The sequence below is a fragment of the Anarhichas minor genome, unplaced genomic scaffold (genome assembly GCF_050575085.1).
Source record: "Anarhichas minor isolate MPS153535 unplaced genomic scaffold, ASM5057508v1 ptg000040l, whole genome shotgun sequence".
Taxonomy (NCBI): domain Eukaryota; kingdom Metazoa; phylum Chordata; class Actinopteri; order Perciformes; family Anarhichadidae; genus Anarhichas; species Anarhichas minor.
The window spans coordinates 9,800,230-9,815,202 of record NW_027466486.1 but is presented as its reverse complement, the minus strand read 5'-3'; the positions used below and the strand labels follow the sequence as shown (position 1 = coordinate 9,815,202).

The following is a 14,973-nucleotide window of genomic DNA, read 5'->3' as shown; positions in this document are numbered from 1 at the left end:
GTGAAGCATGGAGGGAGGCTCCACGGGGCAGGAAGGCAGGAGAAGGCAGGCAGGGCTCCCATAATGAGTGTGTGGTTATTGATTGTATTGTCAGGGTGGCTGACCAGGGTCCCGTGTGCTATGGGCCCCAGTCCATCTGTGGACAATGCAGTCAGTTACAGCTCACTGCTCCGTCTAATAAAGAGCAGGCAGATTGATGTCACCAGTATGGTTGAACTCTACCTAACACTCACCAGCACCACTCTGCGCATACACACACACACACACACACACACACACACCGGCATGTGTGTACAGTGGGACAGTCGTGAAGCAGTGAAATTTCAATTTTTATTTCCTTTCTTGGCAGAGAAATATTTCAAGAAGGTAATATGCTTATGAGCTGCAACTAACAGTTATTGTCATTATCAGTCTAAACGGCCTAAAGTGAACTCTAATTATTTTTTGTTGTTGTTACAAGTTAGGTAATTTAACAAGATATAAAGCAGGCAGAAAACAAATGGCTATTAGATGATGTAAATTGTGTTCCTTTGATTGACTAATCACTTCATTAACTAGTGGTAAATATAATATAATACTAAAATAATATCAAAGGGCATTGGACAAAAAAATGTGCTTACATGCTTCTTTTTTTTTTTAGCAGGACCTTGATTGCGAGATATCGCAGTAAAGTGCTGATAAATAAACAGCACTATCGATACATTAGATGTACAGTATGTTCACACACTAAAACACACACACACGCACACATTACTTGCACTTTCACAACAGGAAAGAGCAGTTTTCTGTATGTACACCTCGTGGGAAAACTATGCCGCTCTGAGAACACACTACGTTTTTGCACCTGTTAATATACCAGCAATACATCAGTAATCATTTCACATGACAGTGGTCGGCGTTCTCAGCTAACTGACTGACAGCTTATCAGGTCAGGGCCCTTATATAAATGATAAAACAATTGCAGTCATAATGAAGGCTCTGTGTTCTGCTGCTTAAAGTTGCCTCCTTTAGGAGGAAGTCAGCTCCTCCATCGAACATTTGGCTGCACCCGAGCCCCATCGCCTCAGCAGCAGCACGAGCGATTACTCCTGCGCAGCCAGCCAAAACACAAAAATCAATAAACAATCTCAACGTTTCTGAGGGCCTTTCGTCAGACTTAATAAATGTCTCAATCCACCGTTATGACTTCATTTAGCTTTAACGTCTTCTTCATGTGCATCTTTTGCTGATCAATTAGAGGATGGAGTGTCCCTTCTGTCACGACACCTGCCCTCCATCCGCTGCTACTGCTGCACACACACACACACACACACACACACACACACACACACACACACACACACACACACACACACACACACACATCCCATGCCCAAGCAAAAGGTGAACTGCTATTTGAATCCTTGAAATGAAATACCTTTTGGAAGCACTGACTTAAATGGCTCATTAGAGGCCATGTCGTCCACTCCTTTCAGGTTATTCTACGTCTCATGTTCTTGTGTTTGGTCATTTTGTTGTTGTCTCAATTTGAGGTGTGGTGCGCGGGTAAAGCTTGGTAACGACACAAAAAAAGTCTACGTGTGCAGGAGAGGCACCATTTCCAGGCTGTCAGTGGCGATGACGACCATAGCATCTTTCTCTTCAGGCTGCTCCTGCTGTCATAGGCCCTAATCCTGGTGCTGCAGGGATGACAGGTGAGTGGTGCCAAAGCCCCTGGCCTGTGACTGGAAGCTCCGGGAGAATTTCACATGCACCCCTCTGTTGTCTCCCATCGATTCTGCCACTTCCCATTATTGTCAATCAGCGCGGCATAGTCTCCACGGGAGGAGCTGTGCAGCAGGCGATTGCCAGGGCAGCGGGGTTCGGAGAGCAGCGTGCCGCATGCCTGCTCGCCACTTCACCAGCACGGGGGCCACCAGGGGCCCCCTCTCAAGAGGCTGCCTGGGCAGGATGCCACAACTAAAACGGAAACCTTTTGCCTTACAACACACAATGCACATGGCTGAGAAGCGCCGAGGGGTGAAACCTCTGGAGCGGCTTTGTGTTGACAAAAGGAGCAGCTGAGGCCTGTGCTGCAAACACGGTTTCACAGGGCTGTCAGCAGGAAAGCAATGCTGCTCTCTCAGACGTGACCGCCTTGTTAGAAAAACGACATAATAACAATGACAGGAATAATGGAACAGAAGTGAAGCACTTTTCTGGAGGTTACGGAAGGTTTGGGAGGTGGTTGCTCCATAGGTTAGCTTCCAGTGTGGCCACGTCCCCTGGTGGCTCCTGACCCTGAGTGGGGGGGCCGGCGTGCTTCCGTGCAGGCGTTCTGGTCAGGCAAGCCAACCATGCGGCGGCTATATGCCCTGGAGATTGATGGGAGTTGTGCCCTCCCTCCCTGCGCTGTAAAAGATTATCCGCTCACCCGCTGGAAACAAAGCTGTGATGGAAATTCGTCTCGGATCATCAGCAACAAAATATCTACACGGTGAAGCGGGAGTCTCTCATTTTTCATGGGCTATATATTAAATAAAAAAAGGCATTAGAGAAAAAGGGAAGGGGGTGGTCTGAGTGATAGCACTAGTTAGTATTTTTTTTTTTTAAATGGGCCACTTGAATCAGGGAGATTATACGGTTTTTATTGGCTGTCAGGAAACACAACTTTCTGCGTACTTCACCCGCTGAAGCTCGTAATGCTCTGATTAGAATGCCAGCAGAAATGAAAAGGGATGGTGCTGGTGTAAAGACACGGGAAAAGAAGCAGGACAAGCACAGATGCCCTGGAATCTGCTCTGCCTCAAATACACAAGAGGACCAACACATGCACACCGATAAAGCACACAGAGTGAAGGAACAGGCTGCACACAAGCTTCAGACAGAATTTATACACCTGAGTTTCACAGTCAGATCTGGTGTCAGAGGCTGAGCCGTGCCTATTCTGAACTGGATACATGGGACACATCAAATAGAGTGTTATCTCTCGCTAAGTGAATATTGCATTCAGCTGATATGTGATATTTGAATTTCCCATTAGGGCGGAATGTGTGTCGCCATGAAAAAGCTCAGTGATGCTTGCTCATTTCAGAACAGGCAGTGAATGGAAACCTTGCTTCACAGTTGCAGTGTGTCATGGTGGTGATAAGGATGAAGTGATGGAGGGGGACTCCTGAGGGGGTGACTGGTAAGAAAACTGACTGCTGTTACTCGCAGGGTCACCTACACAGGAGCTCACAAGTCAGTTTGAAGACTAACTATCGTTTACCTAAACTCAACCTGATCACTGTGATCGTCGCCAGCAGATTGAAATCGGTCATTATATCGAGTTGAAACACTCCAGTCTATTCACGCCTGTCAATTTGCCCAAACTCGGCTTTCAATTTCCCATCGTGGAGAGAGAGTAAGAGAGGGTAACGTCAAACTCCCAAACATGACAGAGCTGGCTCTTTCTGACGAGAGGAAGCCATTGATTTTTCCTCCATTTCACCATCAATCTGGCGGAGAAGAGGTGGCTGTGGGTGCTCAGACAGCTGATGATGTGATTTGTAACCATGGACCACCAGTGAGCGGAGAGAATTGCTCTGACTCTCAACATGTGGCATAGTAACTATACCACTGTCTACTGCATTCAGTCGCAAGATTAACAGCGCTGGGGGATCTACTGATGTTCTCCATCTGTAGAGGGAGTCATTTCTCTGTCAGCCACACTGCAGCCACACTAACATTCGTATTCAACAGGACCAAATATGGTGTCAAATCTGGTAGGTAATGTTTTGCACCCTTGCAGCAGCTCTATGGGTGTCACTGTGTCAATGTGTCCATCTCTTTGGTCAAACTGAAAAATCCTAAATACTGGATGGATTGCCATGGCAATTTGTACAGGTATTCATGGTCCCCAGATGATGAATCCTAATGATATTTCCTCCTGCTTGTTTTGTTTTTGGAGGTTTTAATTAAATGTATTACATTATACCCCTCATGGTACATTGTCATCACCTTGGTGAACCAGCTGTACTTTTTGTTTAGAGCTGATAAGCACATTTTTCCATACTAACACGCTAAACTAACATGGTGAACATGAAAAGCAATAAACCATTGTGAGCAAATGAAGCATGCTGACTCTAGCATTTAGCTCAAAGCATTGCCGTAGCTGAGCCTCAGAGAATCACCATCACGGCTAGACTTCTGTCTTTTTTCTTGATAAATTATGATTTAGCAGTTATCACTATATCTGACTATGTTATATCGTCATCTATTATTTCACAAATAATGTATTGACAACTATACATTCATATAGTCATTCACAATGACAACTATACACATTTCAAATGTGGCCTGGGGCGTAAAGTGGGCCAATGGCCCCCTCACCCTGTTGCACTGACCACGCCTATCGTCAAACTCGACCAACTCGTCAATTACTCACCTGGAAAGTTTCGTGATTGCATTGTAAATGGTTGCAACACTATCATGGTGAAACAATCTGCCCTCAAACGGACCGAAACATTAACACCTGTCTGACTCACACACAGACTCACAAGGAAGACGATACCAGCGTCGCCGTCGCAGCTGAGTATACATTTAAATGTCATAGTATAGTATGTATCATGGAAAATTGTTGACGTATGAACATCATCATAAATGAGGACATTGTAGATGTTTCCGAATCCAACAGTCTGAAGCAAGGATCACACACACAACATCGTTTTGATTTCTCCAAGGTAGTGTGATTAAAACTGATTCTATATGACATGGGATAGTCTGTATGAAGCTGAGTAAATGTACTACTTAGTTTTTGGTACGACTCTGTCAATGCAAGCTGTACCAAGATCTTCTCTGAATTCATATTTGTGTTGCAATAAATGTATATATTACAAGTAAGGACAACTGAGATTGGAGTTTGTTCTATTATTCACCTGAATTGAGATTGACCTGAAATACAGATGTTCAAATCAAATTGACATTTTCAACAGGATCCTTACAGAGACACACGCTGGGTAAATGAAGAAAAGATACATTTCTTTCCCCTTTATCTTCTTACCCTGTGTGCCGATTTAAGGGATCATAGAACAAGAAAAATGTAACTAAGTTGAATATTTGGCATGAGTAAATGTGACTGAACTAAGTGCTGTAAAGCAGACTTGTAAGCACTGCTTTATTACACACACAGAAAAATGTACTAATGGATGAGCAGTGAGAACCCACAGTTTTCTGTTTAGTGGATTAATTAGATCACTAATTTATTGGAGCTCCGCTTCTGGTCGCTGATAAGTAATGCTGGAGGGTAGTTTGACGGGGAGACTGGGAATATGTGTGTGCAATGAGGTACCCACAGTTACTGGATTCACAATTCAAATGTCTTTTTTTTAAATTTAAAAACTTGCATTGGATATATGGTTTTGTTGTGTTTTCTTTTGTGTCGATGCTGCTTTTAATTCAATCATTTTCAGGACCATTGGAGAACGCCTCAAATGCATCGGATTCATGTTTTGATTTTCTTCCTTCGCTTTCAGGAGGTCCTACAGAAATCAAAGCAGAAAGTAATTGAAGGTCCAAAAACACCAAAAAAGCATACAGCAAAATGTCAGGGAAAGAGAGTTAGTGAAGATTATTCTTTTCCATTGATTTGAAAAAAGGGGATGACTGAAATTGCTAAATTGGGAAAAGAAAAGTCTGACTATAGGATTATCAATATATTATACAAAATGGGAAGAAATTGCAGTATTTTATCTTTACCCACAATTTCATCCGCTGTGTTGTCAAGAAAAGTAATGTGTGTGTGTGTGTGTGTGTGTGTGTGTGTGTGTGTGCGCGCGCGTACTATTAAGTGTGCAATAACTTAGCAGGCTCCCTTTTTTACTTTCATACTGAGTTACGTTTACCCCATTTCTGTGTTGTTGCCTTGGTATAATGGTTTGCTCTGTTGTTAAAGTGGCAGGTTGTTTAATGCTTGTTGCGGTGTCAATAGCTTTTGTTTGTCTTTTGTGTGATTGTCTGATTTTTGTCCTCTTTTCTGGTTAATTGTAGTAAGGCTTTACTGAGAAAGGCAGTTGTAAATGTATTAATAGTGATCACTTGTGTGCAAAGGCTGCAAATATTTTGGTAAAGAAAATGTATTTATTGTTGTTATGACGAAGCTGTGTTTAGAGACATGTACACTAACAATGTTAGTAAAACTTGTAATTTCCCTGTTGAATAGAAATACCAAAATAGAGCTGTTACAGATAGAATACCCATCAGATTGAAAAACAGGCCTGTTCACAGAATTTCCTTTACATCTCGCTGATAGGCTAATACCATTTGTAGAAAATGCTGCTCCAATCGACAGTCAGGAAGTGCAAATCCTAATAAACATCTAAATCCTAAAATAATGGTAAGAATTCATGTAATTCTAAAACCTTAGGAGAGCTTTCTGAAATTATAGAAACTGCACCAAAACCATGAATTAGACCAAAAGAGTCAGTGACAAAGTTTATCAAATGCTTTTAGATGGGGTACGAATTTAATCTAAGCCTTAAAATCAAACAATGTGATTCACGAACAGCACAAACTGATGACATTTTGGACAGACAAGGCAAGGCTGTAATTCTAGTTTGAATTTGGTTTCTTTTGTGTTTGTGTCTCTTAGATGGAGAGGTCTACACCAAGTGCTGCTAACCACGAGAATCTCCCTGACGGTGGAAGGGAAGCCAGAGTGGATCCACACCACTAAGTGCGAGGTTGATTCACACGGGGAAACAAGGGCACGGGAGGTGCCAAAAAACACTTTTTGGCGAAGGAATGTCCTCATGCAGCCATGCTCCTCCTCCTTGCTATAGGGCGGTGGTGCCCCCATCCTCCAGGGTGACAACATTAAAGGATCAGAGTACGCATGCTCAAATATTCATAACACCTACACCTATCCTATTTTTGCACACGCTAAACAGTGTAATGGCTCTCAGACCTCTGAAAGACAAACCAAATTTCAACATAATATACGGTGACTTTTTTATGGCTTTTTTCTGACATACTATACTATGACATTTTTGGACATGCTGTACAAGGCATAGAGCAGTCCCTGGTGGTCTAGTGGTTAGGATTCGGCGCTCTCACCGCCGCGGCCCGGGTTCGATTCCCGGTCAGGGAACTCAGTTTTAGATACAGTGTAATAGTGATGACGAATCAGAAATTCCTTTGAGACTGCCGTGGCTGTGGCTGTTGCGGTAACAGCAATGTTGGCGGTTCCATTCTTGTCTGCTAAATGTCCCTGAGCAAGACACTGAATCCGTGGCGCTTCTAAGCAGCCAACTGCTCCCAATATGTTAGGGATGAGTTACATGCAGAGTTTAAACCTGATGTAAAATGACAACTAAAATAAAGTTTCACCGAATCCTAACCACTAGACCACCAGGGACTACTCAAAGACTTGTACAGCATGTCCAAAAATGTCATTGTATAGTATGTCGGAAATAGTCATGAAAAAGTCACAGTATAGCAGCATATTCAAAAAAGATCATAGAAAATAGTAATAGTCTAGCATGTTTAAAAAAAAGTTATACTTTGTCGAAAAAAGTCATAGTATAAATTCGAACTTCATTTTAGTCGTCATTTTACATCAGGTTTAAACTCTGCATTTAACTCATCCCTAACATATTGGGAGCAGTTGGCTGCTTAGAAGCGCCACGGATTCAGTGTCTTGCTCAGGGACATTTAGCAGACAAGAATGGAACCGCCAACATTGCTGTTACCGCAACAGCCACGGCCGTCTCAAAGAAATTTCTGATTCGTCATCACTATTACACTGTATCTAAAACTGAGTTCCCTGACCGGGAATCGAACCCGGGCCGCGGCGGTGAGAGCGCCGAATCCTAACCACTAGACCACCAGGGACTGCTCTATGCCTTGTACAGCATGTCCAAAAATGTCATAGTATAGTATGTCAGAAATAGTCATGAAAAAGTCACAGTATAGCATGTAGAAAAAAGCCATAACAAATTCACCGTATATTATGTTGAAATAAGTCCTACTATAGTACATTGAAAAAGTCAAGAGTCATAGTATAGAATGTCAAAAAAAAGTCCGGAAAAATTCAGTGTAGCATGTTGAAAAAAGTCATAAATAAGTAATAGTATAGAAAGTCATGGTATAATATGCCATAAAAGATTACACAATTTCAAGTTCTTTATTGCCATCTCCACAATATCCAGAAGCAGTGATTGGCAATAAAAATCTTAGATCTTAGGCTGCCTACATCAATGTTAATTGGATTAATATAAAATAGTGCAAAGTTAAAATATAGGGATAAAATATCTAGAATGAAAACTAAAATAAACTAAGTACAAAGTACTCAAAACCACTTCTGTTGTAGTTCCCGCTACAGTAGATGTCTCCGACCACGTTGCCGTGATGACACACAGACTCACAAGGTGAAATCAATACCGGCGTCGCTCAGTACGATGCATACAATGTACTGTAACGATGACATTTGCTCGGTTCGATACCAACCGGCATGTACGGCAATCACCTTATCTCTCCCCTGTGTTTCCTGTCTATCTACCAAAAGAATAAGCACACATAAGTTAGTAAATATGTATACCGTATAACCTCAGTCGAGAGCCACATCTTCACATTCACATTTCACACGATCACGTTTACTCATTTATTGCACATATATTTCAGTACTTGAAATGAATAGATACTGCAATTTTTTTACGAATACTTATGACATGGAATAATGATCATAACATCACAGATTACATGAAGGAATGACATTACATACATTTTAAAAAAAAAATACCATTTATATCATTTTGAATACACAAATGACATAAGTAGAAATGCAACTTCTTTAAACAGCTTCTAATCCATAATAGTGTTGGTACACAGTTTATTCAAAAGCAGAGCATCCACTTCACACCGACACTCATTTTGACACAACGCCGTCATAGAAAACTTACTGCACAAACACTGCACTGCAGGTTTGATTGAATGTTGCCATTGTAACGTCTCTCTCACATCTAGTGACACGGTGCAGGGTTTCTAAGGGAGGAGTAATCCTCTTTAGATCATTTGCAAAGCAATTACGCATGCCTCCACTGCTATTAAATATAAAGATAACAGCCTATGAGATAAGATGCTATTTGTACTACGTATCAAATATGGATAGCTGCCTAAGAGCCCTGATATCAGGGAGATCTTTTTAAATCCTTGTAAATGAAATTAAAAAATACGACAGTAAAAAATATCTACACTACTATCTATCATGAAATTGATTTAGTGAATTTAATGTCCTCACACCTAAATCCTCAATTAATGGGCCTATAATTATGCATCACATCATAAATAATACACATTTTATACAGGGCAATCACCTACAATACATGTATTCATGGATAACATCAGGTCTGACATTCCACTGAACAAGGCAAATACATTAATACTTTTAGCTGCCAAAAAAGCACGAGATAATGTTAAATAAATTGATCATTGAGAAGGGTGACCAGATCAAACCGTAACACTTTTGAAACCCGAAGTGAGTTGAACTACGGTGACTCGCAACATGCATTTGTCAGCAGGAACCAGAGAGCCTCTTTTGCATGTGTTTTTTTTTTTTATCATCACTACACACTACACAGCAAGAACAAACGCCACTGACAAGAAAGGAGCCCAAAAAAGAATTTCCCCCCCCACTGACCTGTGACCCAGGGGGGCCAAGGGGCTGCCCTGCATGCATACAGAGGAGGTTCAAACAGAGTTTATGACTGCATTATCTCTCCTCTTCCTCATCACCTCTCCACCCATCAGTGGACACTAGAAGCCACTACGCTGAAGCAGACAGACCCGGCATCACTCATTCACTCGCCTCCTAGGTGCCTTTGTCAGGTGATTGCTGGCGGAAAAAGGAAAACAGATCAATACATCTCCCATGGGCCTGACAGGTAATCTTTACCTAGGATGAAATATGAGTGGTACCAGCCTGCTGGATTCCTTAACTGTAACAGGGCAATTGACTGGCTGGACGGAAGCCATTCCCCTACTTCCTGGCCATTGGAAATACATTTTGGGGCATACGGTCTGGCTGAGATGCCTTTATGGTGACTGCTAATTACCAGAGAGGCAGGAGAGGTGTTTCCCCTCCTGCTACTAATGGAACTGTATCTGAACTGATGCGTCTTCCTTACCTGTCAATGCCTTGGCACCAAAACACACACTGACGGATAGGGCAACAGCAAGAAGCTCTCCTTAAAACACTACACAGTCAATACTTGTCAACGTGTCCAGGGGCATATGTCTTGAAGAAGCCAGCAATGTATTTATCAAAAGCTTATTTTTTTTTTTAAATTATAAACGTATTCAGTCTGGACCGTGTATTTCTTGTGTGGGAAGAGCCCAAGGTGCTGCTGGACTCCTTGGTCAAGCTGCAGCAGCGGACCCAGCAGCACTAGCCATGGGTGTGTGTGTGTGTGTGGGGGGGGTGGGGGGGCTGCCTCATTTTGACTGATTCCTGTGGCAGGATGTCGTGTGTGAGGCATCCATTTAGATGAGTGTGCGCACACAGCATTTATAAATGTCATCCCTGGCCAACATGATCACATAAAGCTTCCTCAGATGGATTATTGCAGACATATAACTCACGTTAATTGGCAAATCCCATTCTACTAAATGCGATTCTTCTCTTCAATAAGGCTTTAAAGTTTCTGAAAAAGAGTGTAGCTGGTGATAATGCAGTTCATTTCACTATTTAGTAATTATTATTAAAAAAAAACTATTATTTTTGGTGCAGGGAAGATTTCAGATAAGGTTTTTAAAAATGTCTGTAAAATACGTTTTGAAGACCCTCTCCAGCAGAGATTATGTATGTAAGTACGTCTTGTATTTTTAAAGACAGTTATCACCTGCATGTGGTTTAGGTAAAGCAGAATGTACTTGATTCATATATAAAAATGCAATTTTTCTGAAAATACTGCTTGTTTACCAGCTTGGCGAGAAGTGTTGTGTCTGATCTCACTGTTTGCTGCCATTGATCTTTTAATGCATCTGATGCCGAGGGAGGCGGGGTAATGTATACCCCAAGGGTAGGTGAAAATACATTGTGTGACTCTCCTGTCCTGTCTCCAACAGCTCCTCCAACCCCTTTCTGCTGGCTGCTCTCTGCACAGCCCCAAAAGCAAACTAATCCACCACTGCTGAAAAACAGGCTGTTCAAACAGATTTGCAGCTGGCCTTGAACTTAAATACATTTGGGGAAATTTGAATATGGAAGGTAGGCTAAAGGGAACAGAGGCAGCCCTCCAAGGACCGCGACTACACTCCCTCTGTGTTGTGCTAATGAGCACCTTTGTACAAACTGTAGCTTTTCAAATCCATGCTAATAGGAGGCCTGTACTTTGTGTGGCTCTCTACCGGCGGTCGCCTTTCTGAACCCCGTAGCAGCATGCGGTCGCTAAACATTCTGATGCTCTCCTGTCTCAGCGCTCTCGTGCCGCCTGCGCAGCCATCGTTGGCTGCCGTAAAGTAGAGCTATCCAGCCTCACGATCCTCCGTCAGTATTCCCGCTGACAAACGCTGCGCTACTCGAGTGGACATAATTGTTGGATTGTGCGGTAGCAGGTGGCCTGGAGACTGTGTGTGGAAACAGGAGGAGCCGTCCAGTCTAGAGTCAAACAAGGAGCCTCTTGAAGCTGCTTTGAGGAGATGGCAGAGGGCTTAACAAGGCTTGATTGCATTAACATTTGTCCTGCTTATTATACTACTGGAGAGACTGGATCTAGCAGTAACATGCTGATTTGATGAGTAATGATGTGCTTTGTGGTTTTTTTTTTGTCATAAAGTTTGTGCAGCAAGAGGCGTTTTGGCCTTTAACATTTTCTGGAACAATAGCTGTTCCTTTGTCACTTAAGTGTGCTTGTCCGGCCCTATTCAGGTTCCTCCTGGTTCCTCTGGAGAAAAGATAAACTCTGTGAACCTGGTGCACTTGGTCCCACAGCCTCTAGGGTTGAGGTGTTACTGGCTCCCTCTGCCTCTTCTCTCCGGTGATCCTTGTGAAATGGGTTGCAAGCTGCAGAGAAATAGATATATACACTGTACATGTAACACAGCATTGAGAAAAACCCACATAAATAACAATTATTTCTAATAATAATTATTTAGTCCACGACTCATGGATCGCTCGCTCGCGTTTTAGGTATATTAAAATACAACTTTGAAGCAATCCTCTTTAAATAGGTTAAATATTAATGAGGTTTTGGTCAAGTGAGCCAAATCCAATTTGGCCCCATATGACTTGTGGACATGGTTATTAAAAGGCCAATCTGTGCTGCTTCTATGGCTTAACTCTCTCTCCCCCCCCTTCGGTTATGCAGTGTAAGAAGCTGTATGTTTTTAACTTCATTCATCACACGTTCTCATCTCAGTGACTAGCTTCCTTCTTAAAGATCCTCTTTGTCTTGATCTCTCGCTCACCTTTAAAGCTGTTTCTCTCTGGGAGTGAAGGGAAATATCCCAAAGAGAAAAGGAACTCTAAAACAATTGCTCTCCCTTAACAATGCTTGATAAATAAATCTTTCCTGTTCTGCCCAAAAAAAAAGTTAGCGGCGGTCACACAAGACATTTGCGAGGCAGTCCCAGAGCAGAGGACAAGGGAACTAGAAGTGACATTGTGGCTCTGGGCTGTCTCAAAGGATTAGGCATTACAGCATTCACTGGCATGTGCTTTTGCTCCTTCCCATTATATCTGCTTGTGCCTCTTTCCAGATGACTTCTTCCCCAAACTGATCCGGCGGGCAAGATAATTGATTAATATTTCTTGAGGGAACGATGACTAACCGTTGCTGAGTTTCAACCCAAACACTCAGGTTAAACACAGTCAAAGGCTTGGATCAAAATTTCAGTGGTTTTCATATTTGACAGATACACAGAAATTGCTGGGAACGTTTAGTTTGTGAGTGTGTTAACATGCACAGGGCATTCCAACTACAAGCCTCTGTTCTAGGTCAAGGTCACAGTCAGGATAAGCTGTTTACACACATTTTAACATTGTGATCAAGACAGCAGGTATTTAAAAAACTAAACATTTAACATCACAAATCGAGGGAAGTGACAATCGCTGTACCCGGTATTCAAGTTTCTCATGCTGAGCTCATTGCATGTTGGAATGACTCAAATCCTTTACTTTAGCTAAAAGTACAAACACAACAATTTAACATTAAATCAAGTCAATGCAATCCAAATGCTACTTCAGTAATATATTCAGTATTATAAATGTTTCAATGATAAATATAAGGGGTTGTGAGATGATTGATGGGATACGGGGAAAACTAATTTCAGATTTGTTTTCCAGCTTTTGTGAAATATTGGATAATCTTGGGCCTCAGAGGGGAAACATTGTTTTGGTGAAACTCAAAAAATAGACATCTGATCTGACACCGGTTATATAGAAGGAGTCACAAGCCAAAAAAGTGTGGGAGCACTGTTTAACATGTAACAGTACGTTGTATTTATAAGATTTGCATGTGTTGAAATCGAGGTATAAAGAAGCAAAATATGGAAATACTCAAGTAAGTAGTTGAAAATTGTACTGAAGTACAGTACTTTGGTAAATGTACTTAGTTACTCTCCACCACTGGTTATACATATGTAAATGAATGTGTACAGTATAAGATATTTAAAAAATGCTGAATGTGAATAATCAACAGCTTAGATAACAGATACTTTCATTTGTCCAGAACAGCTACACTTACACTCAACTGATTTTACATCAAAGTCGATAAAAACATTACAACGCAATGGTTTTCTGTCAATGGGAGAATTACAGTACATGCATTTATTGTGGGTGATAATGGGAAGTTGAATGGAACCATCTTACCATCTTAATAAGCTCTCATGTGATGCTCTCTAAAAACAATCATTACAGACCTTCCTGGAGCACTCCCCTTCCCCGTGTTTATTAATCAGCTAATTACACATTGACAGTAATGGACCTGCTGATTCCCACACTTAAATGAACAGGGCTGAATAGCTCTTTAATGATTAGCCTTTGTGTTTCTCTCTCCTGCTCACTCTCCTTCTCTCTCTCATGCAAACACACACACACACACACACACACACACACACACCATTCTTTTTAAAATTGAAAAAAATAGGACATTCAAATCAGACCTCCCGGTTTGCACAAAAGTGGCGAGTAAAGAAGCCTCTGAAAGACTGAGCTGCTAAAAACAAATGTGTCTCCGCAAACAAAAAACAATTAGAGTGGTTACAAAGGCAGCGGGTTCGTGGCTACACTATGTCAACCTGTGTGGGTTTGAGTGTTAAACTCAGCCTCCAGCAACAGCGAAAAACACCGTGAAAGTTTGGTGAAGCAGCGCAGGCAGGTGCAGGTGGAGACGGAGGAGATGGAGGGGGTTTTTGAAGGACGCGAGCAGGGTGCGGAGTGGAGCCGGAGAGGGCGAAATAGTGCGGTGGGCTGCATTTCTGTCAGCAGAAGTGATGGCTGAGTGGTAGCGTTATTTGTCTTGTGCTGCCATACGGCCCTCGCACCAGCCTGGGCATTAATGAGAGGGGGCCGGACCGCCGGGCAGGAACACGGCGGGCCTCAGACGCAGGTGATCTGTCACGCAGCCGTCTTGCTCGGGCAAGGAGACACGTAAAGACAGAGGGGAGAGGAGAGGCGGCAGGGCTGACCGAGGGGCTGGCCTCCACGTGGGAACCCAAATGTGGCACTTTGCAACATACAGAGATGGCGCACTAACAGTCTGACGAGGTTAATCACACTAACTTCACACCCTGCCTATTTACTCCAAACTCTTCCTGGAATTAAGCACACTGCATAAGTTCAAGTTTGGTTTTATTACCATCATCCCTTTATAGAGATAAAGATGAAGGGCATTATACAGTAGAAGACAGCAGGGGAGGAGTAAAATTGCAATAATTAATTAGTCTGTGTGAGACCAGCCAAGGCTATTAAAATGCTTCAGGATCTTTACATATACTGATTCATCTTTGCCTTACGAA

At 42.3% G+C, this 14,973-nt stretch overlaps 1 protein-coding gene and 2 non-coding genes across 7 annotated transcripts in view; 1 reads left to right on the top strand and 2 right to left on the bottom strand.

Moving 5' to 3' along the window:
• LOC142968723 (G patch domain-containing protein 2-like) overlaps positions 1-14,973 on the bottom strand; it is a 44,818-nt gene that overhangs the window by 13,848 nt on the left and 15,997 nt on the right. For 2 of the 5 annotated variants that reach the window (XM_076108719.1, XM_076108726.1), the window contains one exon: positions 8,607-12,019. The exons of 1 other annotated variant lie outside the window; for it this stretch is intronic. In XM_076108719.1, coding sequence (XP_075964834.1) covers positions 11,877-12,019 — 143 coding nt within the window. In that variant the 3' untranslated portion in view covers positions 8,607-11,876. Of the gene's footprint in view, positions 1-316; positions 5,502-8,606; positions 12,020-14,973 lie in introns of those variants that run through there. 2 more of the 5 variants (XM_076108720.1, XM_076108724.1) reach the window with 2 other exon arrangements.
• trnae-cuc (transfer RNA glutamic acid (anticodon CUC)) lies at positions 7,037-7,108 on the top strand. The gene has a single exon. It is a non-coding gene; the product is annotated as a tRNA-Glu (tRNA).
• Positions 7,780-7,851, bottom strand: trnae-cuc (transfer RNA glutamic acid (anticodon CUC)). The gene has a single exon. It is a non-coding gene; the product is annotated as a tRNA-Glu (tRNA).